The 14,551-nt window shown below is 48.4% G+C and overlaps 2 protein-coding genes across 3 annotated transcripts in view; one reads left to right on the plus strand and one right to left on the minus strand.

Moving 5' to 3' along the window:
* Window positions 1–14,551, minus strand: part of SYN3 (synapsin III) — a 456,321-nt gene that overhangs the window by 227,657 nt on the left and 214,113 nt on the right. The window lies entirely within an intron of this gene.
* Window positions 10,950–14,551, plus strand: part of TIMP3 (TIMP metallopeptidase inhibitor 3) — a 60,753-nt gene continuing 57,151 nt past the window's right edge. The window contains exon 1 of the mRNA XM_060025561.1: window positions 10,950–11,423. Within this exon, the coding sequence (XP_059881544.1) occupies window positions 11,303–11,423 (121 nt within the window). The 5' untranslated portion in view covers window positions 10,950–11,302. The remainder of the gene's footprint in view (window positions 11,424–14,551) is intronic.

Here is a 14,551-nt window from a genome sequence, read left to right on the forward strand (position 1 = left end):
AAACTGAGGTACAGAAAGGTTACTTGTCCAAGATCACACAGTTAATAAATGGCAGTGGTGTGCTGGTAAATACTTAACAAATAGCTCTCCAGGACAAAAAGCCTAGTTTGTAGCACCTGCCAATTACTATGGTATAAATACTCCCATCGTGGCCAATTTTAAGTTACCAGTGTGATGTCACAGAATGCAGAGTTGGGAAGACTATTTCTGCCATACAGATTCAATAGCTGGAAATAACCTCAAGAGCATAGATTAGGGTATAACATAATAAAATAATGAAGTGATGAGTTTTAAGTATTCATTACCTGTGTTTTTAATATAATTTGATTGTAAGTTTATATAATTACATATTTAATAATAGCCGTGTTTAACAGCTGACTGGGAAAATTCCAGAAAATTTAACCATCAGCTCTCATAAGCCAAGGTGAGGCAGCTCCAACACACCACTGGGGGCTCCAGAACCTCACTTTTCACCCCTCTAGACAAGTAAGAGGTAGTCAGGTAAGAGGAGGAAAGGCACTACAGGCCAAGGGAACAGCATGAACAAAGACTTAAAACATGGAAGTAAGAGAATAGACAACAATGACATTTAGTGTTTGCAAAATGTTTTCAACCCATCACTGGAGTGCAGAGAGGTGGTAAGGAGCACAGAACTGGACGCTGAACTTCCAATTCTGGTTCCACGACTTATTAACTGTGTGATCTCGACCAAATTACTGAACCCCTCTATGCCTCAACTTTCTTTTCTATAAAATGGGTATGATAATAACAGCCCCTACATCTTAGAGTTTTGAGAATTAAATACATTTGTACCTGTAAAGTACAAAAACAGGACCTGGTACATAATAAATCCTCAGTCAATGTCAGTTATTTATTATTTGATCCTTAAAACTACCTCTGTTAATTAAATGTTTGTCCTCACTTTATGGAGAGTAAATATAGGTTTAGAGAGAAACTCAGTAGATGGAGGAGATGGGACTTGAATAAGTGTTCTGATTCTAGCTTCTGTGCTCATCCCAAGGCGGAAATCACCTTGACCCCATGAATATTATTCTTCAGTAGAGCCTGCTGATGTACTCTCTGCCCTACTAAGTGTCCTTCTGATAGGGACCATAGCTGATTCATGTTCCTACACACCTTGATTGATGGGTGCAAGGCATTCTGGGAAGGAAGACCCACCCAGCGACAGACATTGGGCATTGGCCCCTTGTATCCTTGCTATTTTCTGCATGTTCACCTTCACCCTGAAGAGGCAGGCTGGAAGGGTGGTTAAGAGCATGGACTCTTGGGCCAGACTGCTCTGGATTTAAGTCCCAGCACTGCAGCATCCTGCCCATGTAATCCTGGGCAAGTTACATAATCTCTCTGTACCTTTGTTTCTATACCTGAAGAAAAAAGGGATGGCGAGGATAATCTCGTCTACCTCACAGCTTTCATTATAAAATTAGTATGAATTAATATACACAAACTGCCTAGAAGAACACCCTGCACTCAGTAGGCACTCTGTAAGAATTAGCTATTACTATCAAGTTTTGGTTTCCTTTGCTGCCTCCTTCCCCCCATCCCTTCTTTGGGTATTATGTACATGGTCAAAGAGGATAGGATATGGGAATATGCTCTTCCTTCATAAACATAGATTGATAGACAATAGGCTACTTGATGGCAGGGGTCTCATTCTTCTCTGTAGCTGTAGGGCCACACTCTGGTCCATACAGGTTCTCAGTGAGAATTTACTATGTGTCAGGACTGTACCAGTGCCTTATTCACTATACCTTGTTTGATCCTATGAATTTCTCTTCCATTAGATATCTGAGGCTCAGAGAGGTTAAGGAACTTGTTCAATGTCACAGTGAAAAAGCGAAGAAGGATCAAAACTCAGGTTTATTGACATCACAAGCCTTGGTCCCTAACCCCCTTGTCAGTCTGCCTTCCAGAATATTCCATTGGGAAGTTTTGAGAGATCATAAAATCTAAACCCCTGGTTTTACATTTAAAGAAAGGGGGTTTATTGATTTACTCATGGTCACTCAGCTATTGTGTGTGGCAGAACTGAGACAAAAACTTGGTATATTTCCTCAATCGTATGCTTAAAATTTCAGGAGGAAATGAAGCCATATTCAAAAGCTGTTAAAAAATACTGATCACTATTCCATCAGTTTGCCTCTAGATTCTGGGCCCTTTTCTGGTCATACAAATGTAATTTTCTGGTGGCATCTGTTCACATTCAGAGTAATGAAGGACCTAACCTTACCCCCAAATATTGCCTGCCCTATGATTTCTCCTGCCTTTTCTCCACTGCAAATCAGGTCAAACAAGAGATGATGCATTTCACTTGCCTGCTAATAAAAGCTCCCTCACTGGCCCTCCTTGTGGAGGTACCATGTCTCCTTCTGCTTGGTTGCATCATACAGTGATCAAGAGCTCTGAGTACTCAATGGGAACCCAAAAGATGAAGAGGAAGTCACCAGCACTTCATGAACCTATGGGCACAGTGACTTTGCGGTCTCCAGAAGGACTGCTGGTTTGGAAAGAGACCTCTAGGTCTGAATCACAGCTCTGCCACTCCTTCCTTGTAAGAAGTTTAATTTTTGAGCCTCTCTTTTCTTGGCTGTAAAATGGGCATAAAATAATATCTCCTTTTTAGGGTTGTGAGGATTGGAGCAAACACTGCATTGAAAGTGCCTGTACATAGCAGGTACTCCACTAATGCAAGTTCCCTTTCCTTTCTCTTGTCTTAGAAATCTTTTCAGCTTATCATCCCAAGGTTGATGAATGTTACAGGACAGGAAAATAATTATTTATTAATTAATCTCATCTAATTCTAATCTAATACTAATCTAATTCTCATGGGCCCAGCACTGAATTAGAGGAGTCTGGAGTGATGGGAAGATGATGAGATACTAAGGGGTCTAATTTCTTGTCTCGCCTTTGCCAGTAATCCTGTGTGACCATAAAGAAGCCCACATCTCTGGACCTTTTCCTATATCAGTAAAATGAGGGGGTTGGATTTGATGACCCACAGTTCTCTCCCACCTCTGGCTCTCTATCTCACCATAATACGGGTTTCCAAATACCTCCCCATTTCCTGGTAGGGTGGCCCAACATCTCATGGCACACTTGACCCTCCTGTTATAGTTCACACCACCCACTATTGTTTTCACATCTTTCTCTCCCACTAGACTGGGAACTCCTTGAGGGTAGGTCTGTGCCTTGTTCACTGTTAGACCCTCAGTGCTTATTGTGTACTAGTGGACAACCAGTCAATGTCTAAGGAAATTGGAAGGAAGGAGGGCAGGAAGGAGGGAACCCTGTACTTTCTCTCCAGAGCTGATGAACACACTGTGACATGCAAGCTGTGATGCAAATAGAGACTGTCAGTGGAGCAAGGGAAAGAAGGCTTTCTGTCTTCTGAACACTGAAGCTATAAATTCACACACCATGCATGCGCTTAGCCATCTGTGGTAGTAAATCAAGATACGGTAAGGGGAGAGTTCAAAACCCAAAACCCAAACTTGTTGACCTGAGGGTCATTATTGGAAGGTGACTGTAATCTAAAATATAGAAACCAAATGGATCATGATATTCCTGGCGCAGAAAAAGTCTGGGCAAAAGAAGGGAGGAGTGGCAAGTTTGGAGCAGAAAAATAGAAAGACCAAAGGGGTTAAAGTCGGCAATATGTGTCTGGTCTTGTCACTGACCAGGGAGAGGGACTCTTGCCAGCAGGTGTGGGCATTGTCGTGCCCTTGGCCAAGGACTCCCCTCAGCAAGAAGGGGAATTCCACAGTATCTCAGCTGAAATAAACTTGTGACCTCATTCCCTGTGTTCAGACTCCATACACACCAAAGCAACTTTCTGATGAGAAACTAGCTTCATACGAAGCTCTCTATGATTATCAGGAAAACTATGAGGGTCGTGTTGACATGACATGACATGACAATTAAATCTCTCACTGGAACCAAAGACAATGGAATTTGCTGGTCTCTTTTGAATCTTAGTGTCCCTGGGACTGATTAATTCTGGGAGCTGAATCTAGCTGACTTTCTGGACCCAAGAAGCTGGATTCCAGAAACTCTATTATGGTGAATTTGTGAAGCTTATACACTGACTGTCCCTCCCCCTATTTTCTCTGCCATTCATTGGTTAGTTTATTCTCTCAGTATTTGGTAAGTGCCTACGATATGCAGACGCTGAGCTAGAGACTGAAAACGCCCCTGTATTTGCTTGCTGTCTAAGGGAGAGAAAGACGTATTAACCACTAGGGGCAACAGAGTGTGGGAGGCACCGTGGAAATCTGGGGGATACTGTGTGGGTGGGAGGGGAGTGAGGAAGGAGAGACCTCGGGGGAGTCGTCAGCTCCGCTGAGGCAGAGAGAGGGTCAGGAAAACATCCATGAGCTGACTCAAGTTGAATCCGGAAAGATAAAGATCCTGACAGATGAGGGTCAGGGACATAAAGATGGAAGGTGGATTCCAGGCAAAAAGTGCAGTGCGAACAAGCCTCAGAGGCAGGAAACTGATAGCCAGAACCTAAAAGGTTGGAAGATGGGAACGAGGGCATAGGTTGGAAGAGATAAGCAAGGACAGGACATGCTGTTGTGTGACTACAGCGGTAGCGATCCCACTGTATTCTGCTCGAATGGCCCCCCTCTGTGGGGCCCTGAGAAGAGCCAGATCACAGAGAGCCTTGTATGCTTTGCTTTGGAGTTTAAGACTGTTCAGAAAGCCATGGAGAACAAATGAATCATTTTTAAGCAAAGGACAGCATGATTTCAGACTTATATTTGAAAAACTTTACACCAGCAGCAGTGCAAAAGTTGAATTTGATAGAGAAAGACTCTGGACAGAGTGAGCAATTATGCGCCTATTGAAATAGTCGGGAAAGACTACCCGGGCCTGATCCAAGGCAGACATGGTGGGAACAGGGAGAAAGGGATGGTTAGAAGAGGTGTGTGGAGTGAGATTCTACTGGACTTGGTGAATGATGGTGCCAGTGGCGGGGATGGGTAACACCAGAGAGAGCTGAGAGGAAAAGACAATGAGTTTGGACCCTTAGGGACTGAGGAGGCCATGGGCCCTCCAGGTGAAACTGTCCAGGGGGAAGCTGGATCTAGACAAGAGCTCAGAGGGATACTGCTGCTTACAGTGTCCATTCTAGGGCACAGAGCAGAGTGGTAGGTGGATCCAGGGGACAGGGTGGGATTAGCCAGGGAGAGTGTGGAGGCTAGGAGGGAAGGGAAGGGGAAGGAAGGGAAAGGAAAGGAAGGGAAGGGATGAGAAGGGAGCCAAGGACCGAAAATTTGGAAACACCTACATTTTAGTGGCAGGAAGAGCCTAAAGAGCCTGCCAAGAAGACTGAGAAGGTACCGTTGGAGGCAGAAAGCAAAAACCCAGAGAGACTGGAGTCTCAGCAGCCGAGTTTAGAGAAGGATGTGATCGACAGCATCACCTGCTCTCTGGGCATCCCCATTGCACAGGATAAGTCAATTTCAATTCCAGCAGGTTCAAGCGAAGAGAGCTCAAGCACCTTGGCAGAAGCAGGATCTGCAGCCCAGTCTGACAGCAGAGCAACCCTATGTCTGTCTGTCCACCCCATTCCCTCCAAAGCCACACAGCACCAGGCAGAGACGCTCATGTGTGTCTTCTGTGCAAAGCTGAGCATGCAACCTTCAAAGAAACCGCAAAGGAGCTACTCATTTTTAAAGGAAAAAAAACACGAACTCCACGGGCATAAGGAAGACAATACGACAGGGTCGAGGAGGAGAAGTTCTGCCTCTACTGCATATTACCCTTCACAGAAATCATCGACCAACTGAGCACACAGTCACTTTAAAAAAAAAGAGCAAGTGCTGGAATATTAGCTCTGTTTCCCATCTCCCACCACCCCAGAAAGCGGGGCACAAAATGTCTCCACCGTGCACATGTGTTTTCTGGCTTAAAATCTCTGGGAGTAGTTCTCTGTGGAAAGAAATGCGAAAACCCCAGGATTCAGGTGAATTCAGCCAGAGACTCACACTAAGGGGTCTTCACTCCCTGGCAGGGCTGGGGGAGAGCTGGGGCAAGAGACGCCCTGCAATTTTACTGCCATGAAATTGGCTCCAGATGGAAGTGAGGAAAGGTGTTTACTCCCTGCTGGTGCCAGACACAGAGAGAACCTGAAGTACCTACCACCTTAGGTCCATAATTCCCCAGTGCTGGGCAGCAACCCTGCTGAGGGTCTGGCCAGGGCTCATGGTGATGGGTGGACCAGGGCTGTCTGTTGCTTGGAAAAGGCTATTTTGAATGTAATGACTTTCAGATGGACTGTGGGTTTGGGGAAAGCCACTGAGGCTGGGGTCTGGAAGAGAAGGGGCGGGAAAGAAAAGAGGTGTTTCCCTACACCGCAGCAGAAATGTCTCACATCTTGTCAGTACCTTCACTAGGTTTAATTTCCAGAGGCCAGCTCCGCCCTGGAACGGTAGGACCGTGGCATCCTCTGTTGTGTTCCCAGATCTCCCCAATCCCCACAAACCCATGATTCACAAGTATGTAGCTTCCTGAGAGCACAGCTCCCCTTGGGTTGACATGTGGCCAGCCTGGGGGTGGAGAAGCTGGGCAGCTGAGGACCCAGGCGGGATGCTGACTGAGAGCTTTGTGGCCACTGCAGATGGGAGGGGTTAGCTTCACCCACTCAAAGGCACCCACACACCACTGACTAGCATGGAATTGTGCTTCTCCCACCTTCTCAGTGAGACTGGCTGAGGATGCAGGCTGAGGGAATGGGTGTTCTCTGGCTTACAGTGCCCCCTAGCACTGGCCAGAGGGATAGGGCTCTGTGAGCTCTCCAAGGAGCTACCACCTGCCTATCTGAATACTGGAAAGGGGCCAGTGGGGCCGAATCAATTCCATTCATTCAACCAATACTTATTGACTTCTTTGTTACCAACACTCGATCTTTATTACTAACACCGTCTTCAAAGGGCTTACAATCCAGGAAGGTAAAAAATCACTTTATAATCAGACAAGTGGTGTGAAAGAAAGAAGCACAGGATAACATGGAAGGGGGTTGACAAAGACTGGGGATGGGAATCGTAGAAGGCTTTCTGGAGGAGGTGACATTTAAGCTGTGGTCTTAAGGCAGTAGAGAAGTTCAATGAATTTTGGAAATAAGGTATGGAGATAACAAAAGGCATATTTCCTGACCTTTTAGTGCTTATGACCCAAGAGGCAAAAAGACAGATAAACAAGTAATTACAGTGGGGCTCTATCAGGGACAAGACCGTCAATCTCTCCTATGCCTTTGCCATCACAATCTTTGTTTTCAGCCTGAGTCTTGGAGGAGAGAGCAGAAAGCAGAATAGAAACTCATTGTTGATTGACAGATTGATGGACATGCTTCAGTCTTCGTCAGGTTTGATTTGTCTCAAACCTGTTTAAATGGCAAGATCTATCTTCCCTTCAGAGACATTCACCTTGCGCTTGAGATTTTTCCATGGATTCTGAGACTTTCCAGCCAGGGGGGATCTTGGAGATCACTGAGTTACATCTTTCATCCAACAAACAGGAAACCTGAGTCCAGACAGGTGAGGTGACTTGCCCACACACACAACTGCTCTGCAGCAACCTTTGGAACAAATCTCAGGTCTTCTGCTTTTTTTTTTTTTTTCACCCCAGTCTCTTTTTGTCCCCCAGAAAGAAAATTTTCATGTGTCTCTTTGCAGCAATATGTTTGAAATGTTTTCACAAGGTATTAGATAATTTAGAAAGGGAAAAGTAAACACAAAAGAGATAAACCTCTGAGGAGTACAGAGCTGTATTCATTATGATTGGCTCAGAGGTGATTATTATAACAGAGAACGATTTAGTCAGTGCAGGCAGAATTCTCTACTTCTTAGGCACTGTGCAAAGGGACTCCGAAACGCATCTATAGATCTGAAATGCAGATTCAGAACTGCGAGTGGCTGCAGAAGAGTATAAACGTTAGGTCACGTGCTGCAGCTGGGGGGGACTGAGGCCCATGAGTGGGTGGGAGAGAGCCCAGGTAAGGAATCAGGCAGCCGCAGCAAAATCTTGGCTCTGCCACGAGCTAACCGTGAGACTCTGGGCAAATTCCTTCCCCTGGCTGAACCTTATTTTCCCCAACTATAAAATGAGGATGGGTAGTCTCTGAGGTCATTTTTCAGGACCTCTAATATAAAAGACTTCCATAGATTCTAGCATCCTGGAACTCGAAAGGAAGGGGGGTGGACAAGACAGATTTAGAAATTTCTTCAGTTCTTCTGGGGTTTATAAATCTATCATTGTCCTTAGCTGTCAAGAGAAAGTGGGGAGCCGATATCTTCATTCTTACCATTAGCCCCAGGCCCACTCCATCTAGCTTCTGAAGTGGCCTTGAAAAAGCAATTCTTACATATTATAGGTCCATGGACACCATGACATCCAGATTGATGGCTGTGAGGTCTGCTTGCTGGAGGGCCTGACCCCAGCGGTAAGGCTCCCCTCTACAAGGATTCACGAAGCTTGCTTTCTCTTTTCCTCAACGTGAGGACTGAGCTGACCTCACATGGATGGGCAAAGGAAGTCCCCTCAGGTTAGACATTAGGGAGAATTTCCCAACTGAAAGGGAAGCTGAACTCCAAAGACACTGGCCCAGCTTAGGATAGGGAGAGAGAGGAAATAAACCAAAAGGCAATTTTATTACCTTTCAGCTTGGAAAACAATCTGTTTGCTCTCACACTTACATAATTAAGGAGCTGCCATAATCAAAAGCTTCAGATGTTTTCTATACAGAACCTGCTGCTTGAAGTGCAGCAAAAGTTATTTCTGATACTCATATTCTCGGCAAGCCTTCCCTTGGAAAAACTACTGGTAATTTGGACAAAACATTAAAGTGAGAAGAAAAGAGAGAAGAGAAGACCTCTACACGTAAGATGCTTATCCAAAGTGGATTTGGTCTGGAAAGGCTTATAAAACCTTCCACATGACTGGCACCGTGCAGGGATAAATGAAACTCTAAAATCCGACCAAGTATGCCCTCATTCAACCTGGATCCTTGGAGTGGCATACAGAGCATCCACTGCTCAAGACTCAATGGGTTGCTGGCCACACCCATATCCATGTCTCCAGGGACCCAATTTTGCACTCTGAGGGCTAAAAAGCAGTGTGGCCAAATATCTCAGGCCCCCAAGTCTTTCTAGTGAGGTTGGGGAAATAGTACAACTAGATCCCACGAAACAAGGAGCAAAGTTCTAAAGTAAACACCGAGAGAAGGAAAGCTCTCTCTAGGTCGAGCTATAGTTAGTTAAGGTGGGAAGGGTCTTGAAAGTTGGGAAGGGGACAAGACAGAAAAATGTGGAAACTAGATTCCCTTCCTTATAGCTAAAATTTTTAAGAGGAAAAAAGGAGCTTAAAAAATGTTCTTGGAAATACCATTTCCAGTGAAATTTTCTGATTCTCCCATTCCAATGTCACTTCTCTGAGGTGTAAACAGAGGAGTTTCTGAGAAAGAGATTGAACTTGCATTTCTGAGCAGTACTTCCTAGTCCTTATTTTGTTCCAAACTTCTAGCATTTCTATTGCCAAATCATTTAAGTCTCTTTCCAAATGGGATGAGTTGGGAGCGAAAGTGAGAGCGACCCAAGAATAGAACGATAGAAGGCTCCAGCTGCAAAAGGGCATTTGCACAGTTAAAGCAAACTGCTGCTCAAGTCCAAGAAAATAAAAGCCTCTCTTAGGGTGGGAATGAGTGAACTGAGTTCCTGGCTGGTTGCCAAGTAATGTCACTTTTCCGTGCCAGTTTCCTCATCTGGAAAGTGTGTATAATACTTGGTGTTTTTCCTATCTAAAAGGATTACTGTGAGATGTAATGAGGTGAGATATGGAAAATATAAGGCAGAATCAAGATGTTACTGAATAATAAGAATACTCACAGTATTAGTTATTAGCAGTTATCTATTATAGCTCATAGTCTCAGATCCTGGACAGTTCTCCAGGATCCGGTTTTATCCCAGTTTTGGATCAGTTCACCCTCAAGTTCCTTGCTGAAGGATGGAGACCTGTCTGCCCTAGGTGGAGTTACCATTTCCGCCCGCCCTTTCTACTTATTGTTTTTCAAATAGGCTCAGGGACTTCGCACTTGCTGTTCTCTCCTTCCAGACTGACACATGGCTGAGGCTTCTTGTTCACATCTCAGCCAGGATGTCACCTCCTCAGACAGACTTTTCCTTACTATCCCATAGACAGCAGCACCCTCCCCAGTCATTTCTAACCCCTTACTCTGTTTTGTTTTCTTCATGGCACTATTACCTTAGAAAATCACCCTATGTACTCATGTATTTACTGATGTATTGCCTTCAAGTTCCAAGGGAGCAAAGAGTTTGTTTTGCTCATCCCAGCATCCAGAACAGTGTTTGTTGAATGACTTCACAATTTACTCTGCCTGAGCCCAGGAAACAACTTTTTATTACAGCCAGCTCCAAAAGGCAGATGGCTTCCTCGTGGACAGGAAAGTCAGGGGAGGCGACAAGGGGTGGGAGTGTATGGGGGATGGTCATCAACCTGCTTCTTTCCCTTCTGACCCTGCTCTCTCCAGAGAAGGTAGAGAGTTAGCCTTTGCCTATCCTTTCCACCAGGCGCAGTCAAGGCCTCCGGGACAGGGCCACCTCTGACCTGCCAAGGGGTTGGTGGTAGTTGATTCCGGTTTGGGTCAGAGGCGTCCAGAGGGCGGGGTGGGCGTGTGGCTAGGGTGCAGGCGGGAAGGGCACGGGGGCGCCGCTCGGAGGGCCCCTCTGCCAGTGCGTCTCGGAGGCGCGTCCAGCCCACCCACTCGCGTGCCCACAGCTGCATTATTCCCTATAAGGATCTGAACGGTACGGGCGGCCCCGCCCCGTCGCCCCGCGCCCCCGGCCCCGCCCCTTTTTTGGAGGGCCGATGAGGTAATGCGGCTCTGCCATTGGTCCGAGACGGCGGGCCTCGCGCGCCCGAGAGGGGGTGCCCGGGGGACCCGCGCTATATCACTCGGCCGCCGGGCTACCGCGTAGAGCAGGCAGTGGGCGGACGCTCGGACAGCTTCTCCTCCTCCTGCTCCTCCGGCTCCTGCTCCAGCTCCCGCTGCTTCGCCCGGAGAGATTGCCCACCCGCCCAGTCGTGCGCCAGCGCCGAGGCAGCCTCGCCGCACCCCATCCCGTCCCGCTGGGCACTCGGAGGGCGGCGCGCCCGAAGCCAAAGTTGCCCCGCAAGGGAGGGCGGGTGAGCTCAGGCTGCGGCGACCCCGCCGGCGGCGCGCAAGGCAACTTTGGAGAGGCCAGCAGCGGCAGCGGCAGCGGCAATGACTCCCTGGCTCGGGCTCGTCGTGCTCCTGGGCAGCTGGAGTCTGGGGGACTGGGGCGCCGAGGCATGCACATGCTCGCCCAGCCACCCCCAGGACGCCTTCTGCAACTCTGACATCGGTAAGCGCTCCCGGTGTCCCCGCCAGAGCCCCCGCGGTGCCAGCTCGCGCGCTGCAGCCCGGACTTGGGCGCTGCTCCGGGTGGCATGGCGAGCCCCGCTCCTTTTCTCGGCCTGGGCTTGGGACGAGGTGGGGATACTCAGGTTCCTGGGGCAGGGGTTCCGGCATGACCGAGGGGGGAGATGCCCTGCAGAGAAACCCACAGAGGCTGCGTGAACCCCTTGCAGCCATGCTCTTTTAGGGCGTGAGGTCCTTACCGGTCCTTTTGACATCTTGAAATTTTCCCTTTTCACTCTCACAGGACAGGCTGAGGGAGAAAGGTGGGGAGAGTGTTTCTAAAACTTAGAATGCCAACTAAAGTGCTGGGATGATGAATAGTTAAAAAAAGAAAGAAAGAAAGTTGCCAGCCATGTGCAGGGAAAGTTGCAGGAGAGAGAAACTTGAAGTTTTCTGAGTTTTCACCATCTCCCCACTAAGTTCATTCTTTTCACTGAGACCTAACCCCGCCTCACACTCCCTAGGCAAGTGCTAACTGAGCTTCTTGGACTGCCAAGTTTGGGTGGATTTAAGGGGAAAAATGAGAAGAAAGCGGTGGGGTTGACCCTCCCCGGAGGAACTGTATTTGAGAGTGTTGATAGCAAGCAGGAGGTGGCGTGTGTGAGGGATCACTTATCACATAGCTGTGAGAATTCACAGGAAGGCTATTTCTTTTCCTTGAATGTGTGTGGGGAGGGGGAGACTGAGCAGTGGAAAACAGATTTGTCACCAAAAGAAAAAAGATGCCAAGGGTCACATCATGGTGACTATTCCAAATCGGACTTAGTGTCTTGATTAGAGACTCAGTAAGAAGTAGAACCGTATCAACGGCCTTGAGAGTGTGCCCTTGGGAGAACTTGTTTGGGAGTGTTCGGGACACTTGTGCATGGTTGGCTAGAGGTGGAGTAGCAGCTGGAAAACATCTCTCGTCTCCTTTCCAGCTCATAAGGCATGCAAGTCCAGTGGCCCTTGCTCTGTGTGTGTGTGTGTGTGTGTGTGTGTGTGTGTACACAGGCTGGGGGGTGCGGTAGGACACAGTCTAGCCACCCTCTGCCTGTGCAGATTCAGAGGTGAAGAATGGAGCGTGTGTGTTTTAAGGACAGTCATAAAGGGGAAAGAAATTTTCCACTGGGTCCTGGTGTGGGCCTCCACAAATGTGCTTGCAGGGGAGGGGGGCGGGGAGGCAGGGGCCTGGCGGGGAGAGGCGCCGCTGGTGGGCCTGGCGGGCCTAGGAGAAGCAAGGGAGGTAGCTGTGCTGAGCAGGTCAGTCCAGTCGGCAGGCACGGGCGTTTGTGTGGCCTGGGGTCACTCGTGTTAGTGGTTTCCTGGGGCCTGTGTTGTGCACCTTTCCCTCTCCCTGGGGAACCTGACTGGCCCCTGGGTTTGTGGATTGCCTGGAAGGATTCTCTGGGGCTGCCTGAGGGCTGGAAGCTTTTCTTTCTCCTCCTCTGACAGCCCTCACCCCGTGGGTGTCACTCCCGCCTGAGTAACGCTGGGAGCTGCTGGTGGTGGCAGCGGGCTCTGGTCTTGCTCAGGGAAGAGCACATAGTTGGGGCCCGGAGCCAGCTGGAGTCAGGGCGTCGTCCCCACTTGACAATGGCTTGGGTGTGTTCCCTTGGATTTTGGTGTGTGGGGAGAGGGAGACCTCATGCCTCCCCCTTGCTCTTGGCTTTTGGGTTTCCACCCTGGAAGTTTACCAGGGAAGAGAGGAAACAGGAGCAAGGGGACCGCTTCCAGGGGGGCCACTGCCTGACTCTGTTCACTGCTTAGGTTTCCTGCTGTGTGTCTGGGCTAATACAGAAAGTTTCTTGTAATTTCTCTGGATTTATTTAAGAAATCCTCCCACATCCCCCTCCTCAGTAGACTGCCCAGAGAAAAGCAAAGTTACCAGGAAGTACCCAAAGACAAGAACATTATGGTAGCAAAAATAAAAAAGAAACAAAAAAACTTCGATACTGCTGGCACTGATCCAAAACTGTTCTGCCTCAGTTTGGTGCACTGCACTAGTGGCAGGGATGAGATAATGCTTTTAAAAATGGGAGGTGTGGATGTGGGCTGCCGGCTTGTTGACCTCTGCTGCCTTACAGTCCCCTGCTGGCGTCCAGTAGGTGGCTCCCAGTATTCCTAGCTCACAGCCCTTCTGGTTTCCAGTCTGTCTGGGTTGATGTCGGCCTGTTCTCTCCCTGAAGGAAATGTGTAGACGTTTCCATTCCCCTTAACCCCTACGACCCCACCAATCAATACTGTAGTCCATGAAAAATGCTTACGCCAGCCCACCAGCTTCCTCTTCCAGGACCTTCCTGGCTCTTTTCTCTTCGTGGCCGGGTGCCATGTTGCTGCGTGAAGGCCCTCTCTAAGGAATCCCCTATGGCCTTCCCTCTCCTTTCTCCTCATCCCCAGGTGTCTCTTTTTGCCTTTCTCCCCCAAAGCCCTGGGGATTGGCATTGCCTTCTGGATGAGGAGGAGTTAAAAGGCGTTGCTATGGCAACTCCAGGCCTTGCACCCTAGCGAAGCGTTTAGAAGAATAAACTACATGCGGGCTTATAAAACATACTGTGACAGAAAGAAAAGGACTTGGCAGCAGCTACGATGTCTGCAGCCCCCTCCCCACCAGTGGTTGCCCCTGAAACTCTTGACAAAACCTTGACTCTGGAGGAGGGAAGGGGGGGGACTAGGAATGAAGAAGGCAGTCTTGGCCTGCTTTCTGCTCCACAGCTCTGTCCAGCTAAGGAAGGGGTGGGCAGTGCCAAGAGCCTTCTGAAAATTGGGGTGTGTGTGCCTGTGCCTGCGTGCGTGTGTCTGTGTGGTTTCTGCAGGGGGCGGGAGCAGTAGAGAGAGAGAACTTTGCTTCAGAATGCCAAGCTCTCCTTTGCACAGAAGCATGGGGCTGTGCGATAGAGTGCTGGGGGCCTGCCCCCTGAGCCTGAGCCTGTTGGGAATTCGAGAGTGAGGCTCAGCTTGGGGGCCCACTGCCAGCTCTGGAGGATGGTCTCTGGATGTCTCCGAATTGTTTTGACAGGGACCAGTGCCAGCAGATTCTTTTGGTATCAGATCTGAGGTTGTGGTTTTAGCAAAGAAGCCATTTTCAAAGAA

This window comes from Delphinus delphis, chromosome 11 (assembly GCF_949987515.2).
Source record: "Delphinus delphis chromosome 11, mDelDel1.2, whole genome shotgun sequence".
Classification (NCBI taxonomy): Eukaryota; Metazoa; Chordata; class Mammalia; order Artiodactyla; family Delphinidae; genus Delphinus; species Delphinus delphis.